General features: G+C 30.3%; 3 protein-coding genes across 3 annotated transcripts; 2 read left to right on the top strand and 1 right to left on the bottom strand.

Annotated features, from left to right (window-relative positions):
- Positions 1-720: 720 nt before the first annotated feature.
- LOC105123704 (protein transport protein SEC13 homolog B-like) lies at positions 721-2562 on the bottom strand. Its single transcript, XM_011023400.1, has 2 exons — positions 2323-2562; positions 721-1858 (listed from the first exon to the last, which is right to left on the bottom strand). The coding sequence occupies exon 2, from the start codon at positions 1830-1832 to the stop codon at positions 927-929; it is 906 nt and encodes a 301-aa protein (XP_011021702.1). The 5' UTR covers positions 1833-1858; positions 2323-2562; the 3' UTR covers positions 721-926.
- An 8952-nt stretch (positions 2563-11514) lies between these two features.
- LOC105123705 (glutamate decarboxylase 4-like) lies at positions 11515-14677 on the top strand. The gene is made up of 7 exons (XM_011023401.1): positions 11515-11796; positions 11901-12105; positions 12739-12939; positions 13263-13477; positions 13606-13859; positions 13954-14006; positions 14097-14677. Exons 1-7 carry the CDS (start codon positions 11711-11713, stop codon positions 14610-14612), a joined length of 1530 nt encoding a protein of 509 aa, XP_011021703.1. The 5' UTR covers positions 11515-11710; the 3' UTR covers positions 14613-14677.
- A 1365-nt stretch (positions 14678-16042) lies between these two features.
- LOC105123706 (non-specific lipid-transfer protein 1-like) lies at positions 16043-16947 on the top strand. The gene is made up of 2 exons (XM_011023402.1): positions 16043-16453; positions 16837-16947. The coding sequence occupies exons 1-2, from the start codon at positions 16108-16110 to the stop codon at positions 16851-16853; spliced, it is 363 nt and encodes a 120-aa protein (XP_011021704.1). The 5' UTR covers positions 16043-16107; the 3' UTR covers positions 16854-16947.
- Positions 16948-17411: the final 464 nt, after the last annotated feature.

Here is a 17411-nt window from a genome sequence, read left to right on the forward strand (position 1 = left end):
TTTATAGAAACTTAACCCAACTAACGGCAGAGCACTCAATATGATTTATTTAAATTATTTTTGTTGATTTTTTTAATTAATTTTAATTAATTTTATTATTTAATATTTAATTCATTAAAATTATAAAATCATACTTTTTAATTTGTTTTGATATAAATTTCATGAAATTATCACTATTTCTTGCCCGGAATGATGAGTTTTAGTCTTTTAGAGATAGATTATAATTAGCCCAAATCTATTTAATATACCGCCGTCCAATATTTTTTTTTAAAAATCATCAAATACATCATTACTTGAGAAATTTTAAAGTAACATTAAATATGTTATTATTTAAGTAATCTAAAAATATTTTGTTTAGCATGCATCAATTTTTTACTTCCCGATGTCTTCACAATATTTTAAGGGTGGAAAAAAATGATCAAACCTGGCGATGCGCAGGTAAAAAAAAACTAGTGGTTCCTAATCACTGAGGTGTCCCGAATGACCACCAACTATATCAATATATCATCACAGTCCACTGCCTTGTATTACGACTCAAAGTTTACAAAACAGATTTACCAGGCGAAAATAGGTACAAAAATATGGCCAAGGTAAACTAGTAACCGTGTTGGTGAACACAGAGAAACGGTAATAAAATCATAACCTCCCCACTATGTTGTCCAAATATCGAAACTGTCCACATATCTATCGAACAAGATATTCCATGCATTCAAGTGAGTAAAAAAAAAAAAAAGTCTATTAACTGCACGCAACAATCAAAACTAAAGTTCAAAATTTTGCATCCAAAAATATCTAGCACAGTAATCAGATATGGAATAATGTTGAAGGGTAGGGCGAGATGTGAAAGGGGGGAGAGTTCCAACACGGATTATCATGGAATCAAAACGATCTAGTTTTAAAAGAAAAAGGTTTTGAGATCACAAGTCCTAGGCATCAACAGTTGTCACCTGTTGCCACTCCCCATCTACAGCTTCTTTCCACAATGTTACATTGCTGTTCCCATCAGCAACAGCCAGAATGTTTCCAGTTAGTGACCACGAGACCCTCCAAACAGGAGCCTTGAAATCATGCAAGACCTTACCTTCCCATTGATCACCTTCCTTTGCCGCAGTCCATAAAATAACCTTCCCATCCTGCGAGGCACTAGCAATAGTAGATTTTGGAAGGCCCAAGTTGGGTGCCCAAGCAACATCCCTCACCCAATCAGCATGCATATTAAGAGCTGGAAAGCAATCCTGCTTCCAATTCCCATTATACAGTCTCCACACTTTGACGGTATTATCACAACCACCTGAGCAAAGCTTCTGAGCAGAGTCAAGCAAACCAGAACCAACAAGGGCACCGGGTGCCATGGACGGGGCCCATGAAACAGAAGTTACACCAGCAGGGTGAGCTTGATCAATCCTCGATGTGTCCCAATTGCCATCAGCTCGTGCGGTAAAAACAGATATATTCCCATCAGATGAACCGCACGCCAAACAAAGGCCCAGTTCATGAGGTGCCCAGGCAATGGAATTGACAGATGATTTGTGATCGTCAAAAACATGAGCTTGGATCCAATCATTCTGATTACCCTCCTTCCAAATTATGACTCGCCCGTCATAAGAACATGAAGCAAGCAACGAGCCAAATTTCGGGTGAGCCCAAGCTACTTGCCAAACTGGGCCATGGTGCCCGGTCAGATTTGCAAGATGCTGAGAAGAATTGTTGTTCACCCCAACTATCTTGATTGAATGATCCGATGATGCAGTCGCAATCCGCTTGCCATAATAATCCATTGCAACATCATGGACAGTGTCCTCATGGCCAGTTTCAATTTTCTGAGACGGCATCTTGTAATCAAGACGGTTCTTTTCTCCTACAAAGAACCAAGAACCCAAAATAAATTTATACAAAGATTTGTCCTCTGTTGCCCAAAAAATGAAAGCCGAATAATTTCATAAGAAAATAATTGAAAAAAAGCACCACCCACATGAGGAGAATTCACAGAAATTCAGATCCTGCTAATTCACTATAGAAACTAAGCAAAACGGATCCCCTTTTGAGCAGATTAATAAACAAAAAACCTAATAATAGCAAAAAGGAATTCGATCCAGATCTCCAAATTCAAAATCACAATCACATTACAGAAAACCTAATCTTAAAAATAGATTTGCAGAACACAAGGATTCACAATAAAACCCTCAATAAAACGGATGCTCTTTAGCTAAATTGCTATGAAAAATAGATGAATGAATAAAGGGATCGATTAGATCTGAGCAAACAATTACGAGCCGCATGATACATAAACAAATCCAACTGTGTGTTCGAGGCTAATCAGACCTGCAAGTGATCGATCTCAAAACGATGCCTTTAGTGGGGGGATCAAAGGAGAACCAGGGCAGCTGTGTCTGACACTACACTTGAATGAACGCCAAAAGATCGAAATACGTTTCGGCTTTCAGGCTTGGTTGCATCTCTGTCTGTCTCAGTATCTGAACAATTTCAGACCCTATAAAAACTAAAAAGCATGCGATCAAATTTACCCTTCGTTCGTTAGGCTTAATTGACCAACTTAAGTGCACTATTAACTCCTGTTCAGATCTAAATTAATGGCCATGTGTCACCTATTTTTATGCAAAAAGAGTATCATGTGACGTTCAAAAAAAAATGATAATAATAATAATAATAATAATAATAATAATAATAATAATAATAAAATGTTTTAAAATTATGTGATACTAATTAAACTCGTTCTTATAAGACTTGCCCTTAAGTTATTATTTTTTAAAAATATTTAAAACATAAAGAGTTTATTTATTTTCAACAACCAAGATGAAATTACCTGTTTGGAAGTATAGAAATTTCTAGTTTTCTAAAATTCTTGAGAAATAAATAAAAATAATAATGATTGAACATGCCCAAAAAGATTTTTCATGGTTCTTTAAATTTCCAGGTTTCAGTGATCGAGACTCCTCTATTCTTTCATTTCTTGAATTTTTTAAACATTTTATTAGGTTAGTATAATGTCATATGATTCTCAATTATTATTATTTTTAAAATTTCATTTTTAAAAATAAAATTATTGGGGTTTTTTAGATTTTTTATTTTTTTTGTCTTGCACATTTTTTAAAGAGTGAGCATCACGTGATACACTTTCTTGTTGAAAAATATATTTCAGAACACTGTTAAATTCTACGAAAGAAAATAGTCAATGGGATATTGGGAAGTTTGTTTACAATTGAATTTGATGAGATGAAAATATAGGGTTAGATTAATGAGATTAGTTCTAAAGGGGCTTGTTTGCGAGATTAGTACAAATATAAGGGTTAAAAGGCGATGTTTCCCGGGGACCGTTAAATTTGAGAGAGAGAAATAAAAATGGGCCGAAGGAGACCGTGGTGCTCGCTTTGTTTGGATTTATGTTAGGCTTTAATAGGGCTTTAGCCTTGCTTGTCCGTAGCACTGATGATTTTGTTTATATCACTATTATCTTCGATCAATGGTTTGATTCGGGCGCTATCATGCAATAAAAAGTTTCGAATTATATTTCTACCAATGTATTTTCCTTTTAAAAATATTTATTAATTTATTTAACATTAAAATCAGGACTTGTTATTGATGTGGGCATTTCAGTTTCATAGCAGGATTTGTGTCTTAAATTAACACCGAAAAACAATTAATTGATATATAAAATCAAAAATAAAATAGAATTTGCCAATGGACTTATAGCTGTTTGGAAATATCATTTTATTTTCTTTTTTTTGAATTCAAGTCGAAGATGATGAGGTGGAAAGTAAATCTAGAGTCAGCACTTTCAGAATGAGAATGTATAAAACTAGTTCTATATAATTTTTTATAGTCTTGATTTTTTAAAATTTTAATTTTTTTATATTTTTTAAATAATTTTTAACCTTTTATTTTAATTATATATGATTTTTTTTATCTTTTTTACATAGCTATTAATTTTTAGATATGTTGGATTTGTTAAATTTTTCAAAAGATTAGCATGATTCATTTCTAATTTAAATATATATATATATATATATGTTAAATTTATTTTTATAAATAAAAAATATTTATTTCTTATTATATTTTAAATTTGTGCAGCCTTAGATAATATATTTTTACTTTTTATTTTATCCAACAAATCTTGTGTGTATCAATTTCTATTTAAAATTGAATTTAATAAATAAATTCATTAATCACAACCAAGTAAATTATCTATATTATAACATTAAATATTCTAATTTATATTTATATTTTAGTTTTTTTATTTTTTCTATAAAAAATAACAAAGAAAAAATGATTTTGTTGGGGTGTTTTTTTTCTCTTTTTTTTTATTATTGAACTTAACTCTTTTTTTTTATGTTTGTTTTTTTTTTCATGTTCTAAAAAAATAGTTTTAAAGAAAAGTCATATTATTAAATTTTATAAATTTCATGGACATAATCATAAGTTTGATTGACTGACTTGATTCACATATTTAACTAGTTTAACTTTTTTTTCTTTTCAACATCTCAATATTCAATACAAAATTTACAATCCCACTAGAGTTTAGTGTTTAATTTTGTGATCGTCTAGTTTTTGTTATCATGTAGTTAAATAACAAAAATATTTTGGAAAAAAATAATCATGTTGGAGTTTATCATCCTATTCACAGGTTTGATGTGTTAGTTCAGGTCACCAAATTTATAGGTTTGATGAGTTAACCTACTAGACAAATATATCTTTTTGGTTTTTGCTCATTTGATTATTTTTAATAATTTTTTCTTGATTTTATCATTCAATATTTGATCTAGAGAAAAATAAACTGCATGACCATATATTTTTATCATATAATGAAAAATAGTCTATACAAAAAGAAATACTTATTTCAGTTTGGTTATTCTTCTTTTGATTTCTTATTAGTTTCCTTTTTGTTTTTGTCAAGGTTCTCATGGTTTTTAATTTTATCTTTCAAATCAAGTTTATGGTTTTTATTATTTCAATAATAATAGTAATTATACAAATAATGATAATAATATTGTTAAAGTTCTCATGGTTTTTGATTTTATCTTTCAAATCAAGTTTATGATTTTTACAATAATAATAATAATAATAATAATTGTATCAATAGTGATGATAATATTAGTAATAATTATAGTTTATTGTAATAATAATAATTGTGATAATAATATCAATAATAGTATTGATTGTGATAATAGTAATAATAGCAATTAAAATAAGATTAATAATACTTGAAATTGAAATTTATATATTATTAGTAATAAAGTAATAGTAGTGATGAAACTAGTAACAATATTGCTAATAATTGTGATAATTGTGTTTCTCTGCTACTAATAAAAATAATAGTAATTATGGTGACAATGATAATAATAATATTAGTTGAACTGTAACAATAATAATATTAATTTATCAATATAGTAGTGGTGTTGATGACAATAATAATAGTGATAATATTCATAATAATTTTATCAACAATAATAAAAATAATAATAGTTTACTAGAATGGTTGTGGTGATTGTAATATTAGTAACTGTGGCGATGGTATAAATAATAGTAATAATAATATCAATAATAATAATGATATTATCTATAATAGTTAAATTATCTAGAATATTGATAATAAAAGTAATAGCTATAATAGTCACGATAATAATAATTATAACGGTGGTGATAACACTATAAATAATATTTATAATTACAATAATATTTATAGTAATAATGATAATACGTATGATAGTGGATGGTAATAATGATAGCAAGACTAATCATAACAACAATATTATAAATGATAATGATGATAACAATAATAACGATAATAATAATAATACTAATTGTAGCAATAGTAATCATGGTCATAATTATGCTAACCTTCATTTTATTTTGTTTTTCTACAGTGTTAGTTTAGTTTATGGGTTTGGTAGAGTAATCCAGGTTGTTTGAATTTACAGGTATGGTAAGTTGTATTTGTTTATCTAATTGGATGTGATTTTTTCCCCATATAGTTAAAAAATAGTTCAAGAGAAAAATTATATTATTAAATTTTATAAAATCAACGGACATATTCATATGTGTCAGTTAGTTGACTTGATTCACATGTCTAGAGAGTTTTATGTTTCTTATTTTTATTTTCCCAATATCTTAGTATCGAGTTGGTGTTCAATTTAATGATCATCTATTTTTTATCATACAATTAAATAAAATATAGTTTAAAAAATAAAACAAATTATAATCTTGCTAGAGTCCATGACCTAATTCACAAGTTTAAAGTGTTATCCCAAGCAACCAGGTTTTCAAGTTTAACGAGTTTATCCGGTGGATGAAAATGATATTCTTGTTTTTGGTCCTTTGATTTTTAATTTTCTTTCTTGATTTTGTCATTCAATATTAGATTGACCGAGAAATAAACTGCATGATTTATTTTTTATTGCTTTCTATAAGGTTATCATTATTTCAAATAAATATCTATTTTTTATGTGGATATTTAATTTTCTGAGCATATATTTTTATCATATAATTTAAATAATATTTTATAAAAAAATTATTAAACTCAATATAATCCATCACATGTATCGCTACGGGCTGAAATCAATATAATCTGTCACTATCTTAATGTTTTTTTTTAAATTATTATTTTAAAGTTTTGTTAAAAGTTATGATATGTTTTTATTGGTTATCAAAATTATATTTATATTAATAAAATTAATCAATTTAATTTAGATTAACTTGCTCATAAATTAGTTGAAAATTCAAGTTAGATGAAAAGTTAAGTCGCAAGGTTTAAATATTAATCTATTAAACCATATTTGATGACACAATTATAAAAATTCCCTATATTTTTAATATTTAAAAATATTTATCTAACCTGCAGTGAAAGGATGCCAACTAACTAACCAGTACATAACGAAACCACGTAAAATCACAACATTGCATAGTTGTTTCTTCTTGTTCTTCTTCTCCATTTATTCTGTGTGATCTTAACAATGTTGACCTCTTCAAATCTCAAAATGTTGTTTTGCCAAATTTCTCTCTCTCTCGAAACGTGCCTTTACGATTAGTGTTTCCCTGGTCATTGAAAATGATTTTTTTTCTTGGAAAATAAAGGAAAAGGACAGGTTACCTCTAGAAATATAATATTTCATAAAAAAAAAAAAAGGGAAGCACTGGACAGTGAAGTCAAGGAACACCCGATGCTTGCCGGTGCGTGCATTTGCACATTTTATCTTACAGGAGAAGCTATATAAACGTAGTCAAATATGAACTTGCACTTGTGGTTTAAAAAGGGACACGTTTTATGTTAGGTGGCATGAGAAATTGAAACTAGAAAATACTCGATTTTCATGTTGGAATTTGTATAGGAGATGTTTTTGTATTTTAAAAATATCTTTAAAAAATTTAAAAAAAAATTATTTTTTATTTATTTTAAATTATTTTAATATACTGATATTAAAAATAATTTTTAAAAAATTAAAAAATCATTAATATATATTTTAATAAAAAAAATTATTTAAAAAATCATCATAACCATATTTCTAAACAATTCAACTAACATTAGACCCTTGCCACGATGGTTCCCGCCATCCCACCGAGAGAAGGTGTTCCATCTCTCAAAAATAGGATAGTTTTTTAGGCTAATTTCCATATCAATGGATACTAAATCTCTTTTAAAACAATTTTAATGGTACATTTTTTACATAAACCTAAAATAATGCTTAAAAAATAGCTCTAATTAACTTTCTTGATCATATACAGCCTAACCCTTCGAATGTTTTCCATCCGAACACATACGTACTGCCTGTTCTCTCTTTTTGACCCCCTAGAAGAATAGTTCAAGATAGAGAGGGGAAAAAAGGGCCCGAGAGTTGCCGCGATTCGGGAAAATGGCGAGTTGCCGGATTCTTTCTGCTATCTCATGGGAGGACCCTAGAAGCTGTCAACTTTTGACTTTGACTTTGACTTTCTACTTATAATTACCATGGGCTCTTGCTGTTGATTACATAACAGTAATACACTCCTTTACCATTTGATTTGTTGCCCACTTTTGTTTTTTCAATGTTCAAGAGACGCTAAAATGTGTATATAATAATTCATATCAACAAGCGTTATTATTTGTTCTGAATGTATTACGTCGCTTGTTTACAATTAGACAAGACGAAATCTAGTTTTGATGTACGAAATTAATAGGTTTTCGTAGTATTTATTTTTTTAATTGAAAATATAAAAAATAATATTTTTTAAAAATTTATTTTTGATATTACCTTATTAATATAATTTTAAAATATAAAAAATTAATTTTTATTTTATTTTAAAAATACATGTCCATATTAAAAAAAACCAATAAAAAAACACAAGCCTTCTCTTATGACCACTAGCCCTCACACTGTAGGCACAACAATGCAATTGTGCTTTATCACCGAGCTAATTAAGTAATAAGCTAAAGAATATGAAGAATTCATTATTTATCTACATCCAATGCACTCTAAATTACAATAGCTGGAGAATTCACTGTTGATTCACACTTAGTATATTATGAATTACAAATAATTCATAGTGTATTTTTTTTTAATTTTTTTCATATTTTTTTCATAGCTTTCCCCTCTCTTCTTTTTTTTTGTTTATTTTTTTTCCAAAATCACTTTCCTTTTTTTCCAACTTTCCCTTTTGTTTTTTTTTTCAAAATTATTTTTATAATTTTTTTTTAATATTTACCTGATTAAAAAATTTTACTTTGTAATTTTTTTTTAAAAATACTATGGATTGCTATGATATTTTCCCGCATGGTTTTTCTATTTTATTTTTTTATTTTTCAAAATTATATATTTTTTATTTTGATTGATAATTTAGTTTTGTAATTTTTTTCTTTAAAACATTGTTGATTGTTATAGTGTTTTTTTATATGTTTTTTAATGATTTTATCTAAAATTATCTTTTTTGATTTTTTTGTAATAATTTTTTTTTCAAAATTATCTTTATCAATTTTATTTTTTTTAATATTGAGCTGATTAGAATTTAACTTTATAATAAAACTTAATCATGTTGGGAAAACATTTTAGCTCTCCTTACAAAACACTGTAGATTGCTAGAGTGTTTCTTAACATTAATTTTTTTTAATGATTTTTTCAATATTATCTTTGTTAATTTTATTTTTTTTAATATTAAACTAGTTGAAAATTATAATTACAAGTCATTACAAATAAGATTAAAGCATGAGGGGAAGTATTATAGCTTTCATCACAAAACACTGTGAATTGCTACAGTGTTTCCAACATGGCTTTTTTTGTGTTTTTTTGTAAAAAATTATCTGTCAATTTTAATTTTTTAATATTGAACTTATTCAGAATTTAACTTTATAATTTTTTTAAAATTAACACTGTGAATTGTTGCAGTGTTTTCCATATGATTTTTTTCAAAATTATATTTGTTGATTTTTTTTTAATATTGAGTCGATTAAAAATTATAATTACAATAAAGCTAAATTATATGGGAAAAAAGTTGAAGCTTTTCTCACAAAAAACTGTGAATTGATACAGTATTTCTCTAAATGGTTTTTGTTTTCTAAAATTATCTTTATCGATTTTATTAAAGAAAGTACTATAGTTTTTCTCATAAAACATTATCAATTGCTACAATGTTTTTTCTCATGAGTTTTTTTCCTTCAAATATTATCTTTGTTGGATTTTTTTTAATATTAAGTTGATAGATAATTTAGCTTATAATTTTTTTTATTTTTTATTAACAGAAAAGCTAAATCATGTGGCGAAAGCACTATATCTTTCCTCACAAAATACCGTGAATTATTACAAATCATTTTATTTAATTTCCAAATTTTTAATTACTAACATAACTCTTTTTTTTTTCATCATGAAATATTTACTCTATCATATTTTTATTTTTTTATTATTTATTCATCACTAGTTCACAACACCATCAAATATTTTTTTTTTATAAGCGCGCGGCATGCTATTTAATAAAACCTATTGTGCGGGCTTCATGTTGCAGCCTTGTTATGCCAAAAGAGAGAGAAACCCTGAACTCAAAGATACTTTTATTGTTAAGATAAAACAAAACAAAATATTACTTATTAGCATTGATTAGTTTTGGTGTCCGTGATGAAAAATCTAAAATGCACATTCAAATGCAAATTCAAAGTTTGATCACCTAATCAATAAAACTAATCAATTGATTATTATATATATTAATAAATAAAAATAAACAATTATTAATAATAAATAAAGACAAAAAAAATTACATGATGTGTCATGCCATTTAACATATTTATTTAACCAAATGTCAATGTTCTTTTTGAAAAAAATAAAAATACAATATGAAGTGAAAAAACTAACTTATTAACATAATTTATATACTTTTAATTTATTCAGCTTTGCATCATGTTGTGGTTCCTTGTATGGTTTAGGTTTTAACTACAATTTAATATAATTATATTAAAGTTAGCTCAGCGTGGCTCGTATGACCAAACTAAATCACATGCGACATGGTTTTTTTGTTAAAAACTCAATATGGCTTCTAAAAATCTGTAAGGTCACTGTTGTTCTAACATTTACCTAACTTAATTAAGTGAAATTGTGCCGTCAAAGGATAAAATAAAACAAAAAATTAAGGATTGAAACAAAAAAACAATGATATACTAGATCAATTCTAATTAACCTAGATTAAAACTATTAAATTCATAACTCGAGTCATGAACATAATAAGCCATCCTAATTTAGTAATTTGTCCAATTCATTTCTCTTTCCATCTTTTCTTCTTAGTTGGTTCTCAATCAGCCTCAAGTTGGATGAAGTTTGAGACTAAATTGAAGAATCATTTCAAAATTAGAGACCATAATCAAGAAATTAAGAGCTATCAAAGAATTAGGACCAAATAATTTTTCTTACAACTATATAAATAGTTTTAATGTTACAACTATAATTTGTAGCATAGCTTAATGATAAAATTGATATAAAATTAATTTGGATATAAAATTATTGGTATTATATATAATATTTATACTAAAAAAACCTAATATCTATATCGTGGAGCTGAAACTAATAAAGAAAAAAAATTATATCTCAAAACTTTCTTTACCCCAGTATTTGCCTTGGCCAAGAAATTTATCCTTTTTTAGTTAAAAAGGTAAGAGATTTAATTAAAATCTTTTAAACGGGTTGCAAGATAAATGAGTTGTCTATGATAAACCTTAAAGAACACAAATACAAGTTTTTGTTAAACTTTAGCGATCATGATGAATCCCATGTGCTTATTTATTTATTTTTATTATTTTTAAATTATTTTAATATATTGATATAAAAAATTATTTTAAAAAATAAAAAATTATTATTTAAATAAATTTTTTAAAAAAATATATTTTATAAAATGACAATAATTATACCTCTAAACACCCTCAACCTCGAAAGGACATGCAAGGGGTGTTTGATTGAATCAAACGGTCAACAAAGAAAAGTACTCAGCTTAGCTTAAGACAATTAATCAGTGACCAAGTAGCGAAGCAGAGAAACAATCAACGCGGTCAATTTTGGTATTCATTCAAGTCTTCGCTCTCTGAGAAGCATTCTCTAGAACAGGAACAACAAAGAAAATACTTGTGGTATCTTTAGCTAGCTATAAATACCACAAGTTCTCCAACCATACCAAGGCAGAAAATCCTAAATAAATTATATTAAGCTCCCACTTCAGAGTTTCTGGTGTCTGTTCTCAATCCCAAACCATGGTGCTCGCAAAAATTGCTTCGCAGTCCGATGTCTCTGTGCACTCTACGTTCGCCTCTCGCTACGTCCGAGAGTCCCTTCCAAGGTACATAGGGCACAATTTGTTGCTATTTATATATATAATTGTGCGAGCTAGAATGTATAGTATGTTGATATATGCTGGACGTGGAAATATTATGATATGTGCAGGTACAAGATGCCGGAGAACTCGATACCAAAGGAGGCAGCGTTCCAGATCATAAACGATGAGCTGATGCTTGATGGGAACCCAAGGCTGAACCTGGCATCTTTTGTCACTACTTGGATGGAGCCTGAATGTGATAAGCTTATTATGGACTCCATCAACAAAAACTATGTTGACATGGACGAGTACCCTGTTACCACTGAGCTTCAGGTCTCCCAACTCTCTTTCTAAAAATCAACATATATGTATTTGGTGTTTTCATGAGCTTTGTACAGATTTCTTTTCCATCAGGAAGGATTATAAAGTTCATGCATGCTATGCATTATTTCCCTCTCTGAGAATAAAATTAGTACTAAGAAAACAGTGTTTTTTAATTATTATTTTTTGGGAGGTACATTTTCGTTTGCCTTAAGGAAACGATGCACGCGAGTTTGTTTTCGATTTTTTTTTTCGTTTTCTTGGACTATTGAGTCAGAAAGATGAGACTTGACTTTTCAGCTGAAGGAGTTCCCAGTCGTATGGTGCTTAGTTTGGTCAATATCGTATCAATTAATAGGCATAGACGCAGTCATCAGACCTGGTATTTCTACTTGCAGAAGATACGCAACTATGAGCATAGGGAGAATTTTTAACAGACCTGGTCTATTTCTGTCAAGTCAATATGTGTGTGATTTAGACAAATTGAATTAATTAATCAATTCAAACGAGTTTTTCCTTTTTATAAACAACCAACCAGACTTTTTTTTAGCTAAATTGTGGGGCTGGACAAATCAAGATATATGTGTTTAATTAGTAGTATTCATTCGATCGGCTAACACTAAATCACTTGATATTTTTTTGCAGAATCGTTGTGTGAATATTATAGCACACCTATTCAATGCTCCGTTGGGGGAATCCGAGGCTGCAGTCGGGGTCGGTACTGTAGGTTCATCGGAGGCAATAATGCTGGCAGGGCTTGCATTCAAGAGAAAGTGGCAGAATAAGCGCAAGGCCGAAGGGAAACCTTACGACAACCCTAACATTGTCACTGGTGCCAATGTCCAGGTATAAACCTTGCACCAACCCAAACATCATGTTTCTCTTTTTTTATAATAATTACTGGTAGTGAGCTAAAACAGATGATAAAAAAAAAAAATCAAAAGTTTTTGTGATAAAGAGGAGGCTTGGGCTCCCCCAATACCAAGGGCCATTATATTGGGCCGGAATAGAACATGTACTTATGAAAATAGCAGTCTATTAGCCGCCCATATAATTGGTAATCAAAGATCTTCCCTTAACGTGTAATTCAGGATTATATATCTTGACGAGAAAATGAAGTTGCTGTAGAAGGAATTTTCAGTTTTTAATTTGTGTATGTATTTATGTAGGTATGCTGGGAGAAATTTGCAAGGTACTTCGAGGTAGAACTGAAGGAGGTGAAGCTGACCGAGGACTACTACGTCATGGACCCTGTGAAAGCCGCGGAAATGGTAGATGAGAACACAATCTGTGTTGCAGCCATCTTGGGTTCTACACTCAATGGAGAATTTGAAGATGTCAAGCTCTTAAACGATCTTTTGGTTGAAAAGAACAGAATCACAGGGTACTTATCGCTAGCTCACATTAATCCTCTAGCTCATTAGGTTGAAGCAGTACCATGCATATACGAACGGTGCATAATCCTGTGTGTATAGAGTATGCAATTTGATTTCTTAATTTTATGTTTGGCAGGTGGGATACCCCTATTCATGTCGATGCAGCTAGTGGTGGATTTATTGCACCATTCCTGTGGCCGGACCTTGAATGGGATTTCAGACTCCCGTTAGTGAAGAGCATTAATGTCAGTGGCCACAAATATGGCCTTGTCTATGCTGGAGTTGGGTGGGTTATTTGGAGGAGCAAGGAAGACTTGCCAGAAGAACTCATTTTCCACATAAACTACCTTGGAACGGATCAACCCACTTTCACTCTCAACTTCTCAAAAGGTGATTAAACATTTGATTCGAATATTATTGTAAGGGATCTTAACCCCCTTAACTTGTTTAACATGGAATATATACTCATACTTTTCAATTTCAGGTTCTAGTCAAATTATTGCTCAGTACTACCAACTAATCCGCTTGGGCTATGAGGTGAGAGATCTAATAAAATAATGAATCCATCTCTCTTCCGATGCGTTATTTTCACCAGGGAAAAAAAAACTGAAATTTTCTGTTCACCAGGGGTACCGAAATGTGATGGAGAATTGCCATGAAAATGCTATGATGCTGAAAGAAGGACTGGAGAAAACAGGGCGCTTTAAGATTGTGTCAAAAGACATTGGAGTACCTCTTGTGGCCTTTTCACTCTTGGACAAAAGCTGGGGGCACGACGAGTTTGAAATCGCAGAAACGCTACGTCGCTTTGGTTGGATTGTGCCCGCCTACACCATGCCAGCAGATGCTAAGCACATAACCGTCCTTCGTGTTGTTATCAGAGAAGATTTCTCCCGCACCCTTGCTGAGCGACTTGTGCTTGACATAACGAAGGTTATGCACGAGCTTGATTCACTTCCTGCAAAACTCCCGGCTAAAGTTTCTGTCAAGAGTGAAGAGAATGGAAAGATTAATGACACCGAGGCAGGAAAGAATGGCACTACTGTGGTAAAGAAAACAGCCACTGAAACACAAAGGGAAATCACTACTTACTGGAGAAACTTTGTCACGGCCAAGAAATCCAACAGAAATAAAATTTGTTAGAGCTGCTTAGCTATAATATTGATTGAAAGAGAACCCTTCTCAAATTTTTTATTTTTTATTTTTTATTTTTTATTTTAAAATTTTTCTCATTTCAAATTTGTTTGGTCTAAATATGGAGTCCTTTTTCTAGCTTTGCATTTTTCCTCAGAGAGAGTTTGAAAACCTTGCTCTCTAACTTAACTGCATAATTGCATTAGTATTTGATCCGTCGAATTACTTCAATTTCGATTTTATGTTCTTATTGAAAAAAAATATATTGGTTATAGTTATACCATTTCTTATCGATAAATTCTGTAGTTTGTTTTGTGGACGTAAAACGCAAAAAGATGTGCTGATGACCAAGCAGGTTATGGTTATTTGCTTTTTTGTTTTGGGCTGTAGGATTGTGTGCGGTTTTCCTTGGTTGATGGAGAGTAGAGAACCTGGACCCGGAATTTTATAATAATTTTATAGAAGAGTGATAAGAATTTTTTTTAAAAATATATATATTTTTTAAAATATATTAAATTAATATTTTTAAAATTTATTTTTAATATCAGACATAAAAATAATTTAAAAATACAAAAAAATTAATTTAAATAAAATATTCCAAAAGTTTCAAAACTCGAGTCCAACCACAGGCTAGACACCTAAAAAATTGTTTTCGTTAATTAACGAAGGGAGTGATCCCGCTGAAGCACTAAAATGCACACAAGCCCGGAGAGAGCTCTAACCAGCTCAAGAAAAGAGCCTAAAAATGAAGAAATACAGATCAAGCCCAGCCCCATAAAAATAAGCCCTGAGACAGCTAGGAGAAATCAGAGATATGACAGTGCGTGACTTCATAAATCACTCATAAAGAAATGATAATTTTGTTCAAGTTTTTGGAAATAACATATTTTTAATTTTGAATTTCATTTCTTGAATATTAGCTTTTATTGTGCTCTTGCGTTGGAGCTATAGGTCTTATAATTTTATTTCACAAGTGGAATTTTAATGTTCTTTTTAATATTTTTTATATGTTAATATTAAAAATAAAAAATATCAAAAAATCATTTGAATATATTTAAAAAAACACCGTACTTCATAGACACAAACAGTTCAAGTAATAATTCTCTACACACTATTTTGCATCGGAGTGGCTAATCGAGTATCTTTATTCATGGGAAGAAGAGAAAATGCTCGAAGGAGAAAAGGAAGAAGAAGAGGGTAATCCACTTATGGAACAAAAACTCATGAGTCAACTTAAGAAGCTACTGTTTCCTAGTGGAAATGAATTAAATCATCACGTGTTGAAAGCACAGAAAACCATGTTCTTCGTCCGCGTTTCCACAACCAACCCACTATCAAGAGGCGCCTTTTTTTTAATTATTATTATTTTGTTTCCCTGTACATTTGTAGTGCCTATAAATATGAGCTTTCCTTGTACATTTGTAGTGCCTATAAATATGAGCTACATATTGGTAATACATGTAGCGAAATCCGAGTAAAATCGCGTTCTTCAAGCGTAGAAACAATGAGCTATAACATGAGAGCTTGGGTTGTGACTGTGTTGGTTGTTCTGGTAGCTTCAAATGCTTTTAAATGTGATGTTAATGCTGCCGGAGAGTGTGGGAAGACACCAGTTAGGTCAGCAGCAGCGAGCTTGAGCCCATGCTTGGGAGCGGCAGGGAATGCAAGGGCGGCTGTGCCACCAGCTTGCTGCTCCAAAGTTGCTGCCTTGATCAAGACAACTCCAAAATGTCTTTGTGCTGTTCTGTTGTCACCTTCGGCAAAGCAAGCTGGAATCAAACCAGGAATTGCCATCACCATTCCGAAGCGTTGCAGCATTAAAAACAGACAAGCTGGAAAGAAGTGTGGGAGTAAGTGATAGTATTTCCAGTTTGTTTCCATTTCTTTTTTTGCAACATGATCATCTTTCTGCCCTCCATATTTATGGCAAATAGACGCCTTACTCCTCTGTTTCAGACACCACGATCAATAAAATGCTTGTCTTTTCATCCCAATCAATAAATTTTGCCAAATAGACCGTTTGAAGAGATTTTGTTGAGTTTTTTGAAACATTGAGGGTAAGAACATTTCCTGCAAAAATACAAGGGCGGGGGTTATACTACCTTTTAATAACCCGTCTTGATTTGATTAAAAATAGTAACCCAACTGCATCTCAGCTAACCTCATGAACTAAGAGCCCAAGAATCTTAACCATAACAGGCTAACATCTACTCTTGCTGTTGTCTCTTTGCAGAGTACACGATCCCATGAGCATGACGGAAGTCCGAGCATAGACGGTAGAGAAATAGCAAACCCCACGCTAGAAGAGCAGAGTGTGTGCTACAATTAAATTCTCTTTATATAAAATCATCTATTATTGCTTTTTTTGTTTGTTATATTAAAAATGAAACCATCTTTTTCGATGAAATTGAGTCCGAGTCACACATTTTTTTTCTTTTAAAAATATATCTGCAGCTGCTGAATATCATTTCTTGTAAAAAAAAAAAAAGTAGTTTGGCTTCATAGCAAACGTTAAATTCTTCATCGGGCTCCACGTTATTCGTCTAAATTTCTTTTTAATGATAGGTTGAAGATAATAAAATTCTCAAAACACAATTCAGAATTCAATCTGACAAGTGCATAGGCTGAGGACTTATTAACATAAAACAGCCATCTTAGGAAGTTGCAAATTACATTAATAGGATCATATTCTCCTCTACCAGTGTCGGCAGTCGGTAGAATAATTATTTTTTAAGATATTGTTTTTATTTTGAAATATATTAAAATAATATATATATTTTTTAAAAAATAATATTAAAATGAGCATAT

This window comes from Populus euphratica, unplaced genomic scaffold (assembly GCF_000495115.2).
Source record: "Populus euphratica unplaced genomic scaffold, PopEup_1.0 scaffold9.1, whole genome shotgun sequence".
NCBI lineage: Eukaryota > Viridiplantae > Streptophyta > Magnoliopsida > Malpighiales > Salicaceae > Populus > Populus euphratica.

Coding starts and splice junctions, on each gene's coding strand:
- LOC105123706 (XM_011023402.1), top strand. CDS start 16,108: ATGAGCTATAACATGAGAGCTTGGGTTGTGACTGTGTTGGTTGTTCTG.
- LOC105123705 (XM_011023401.1), top strand. CDS start 11,711: ATGGTGCTCGCAAAAATTGCTTCGCAGTCCGATGTCTCTGTGCACTCT. Junction 13,478..13,605: donor GAAAAGAACAGAATCACAGG/GTACTTATCGCT, acceptor TATGTTTGGCAG/GTGGGATACCCCTATTCATG. Junction 13,860..13,953: donor CACTCTCAACTTCTCAAAAG/GTGATTAAACAT, acceptor TTTCAATTTCAG/GTTCTAGTCAAATTATTGCT.
- LOC105123704 (XM_011023400.1), bottom strand. CDS start 1,832: ATGCCGTCTCAGAAAATTGAAACTGGCCATGAGGACACTGTCCATGAT.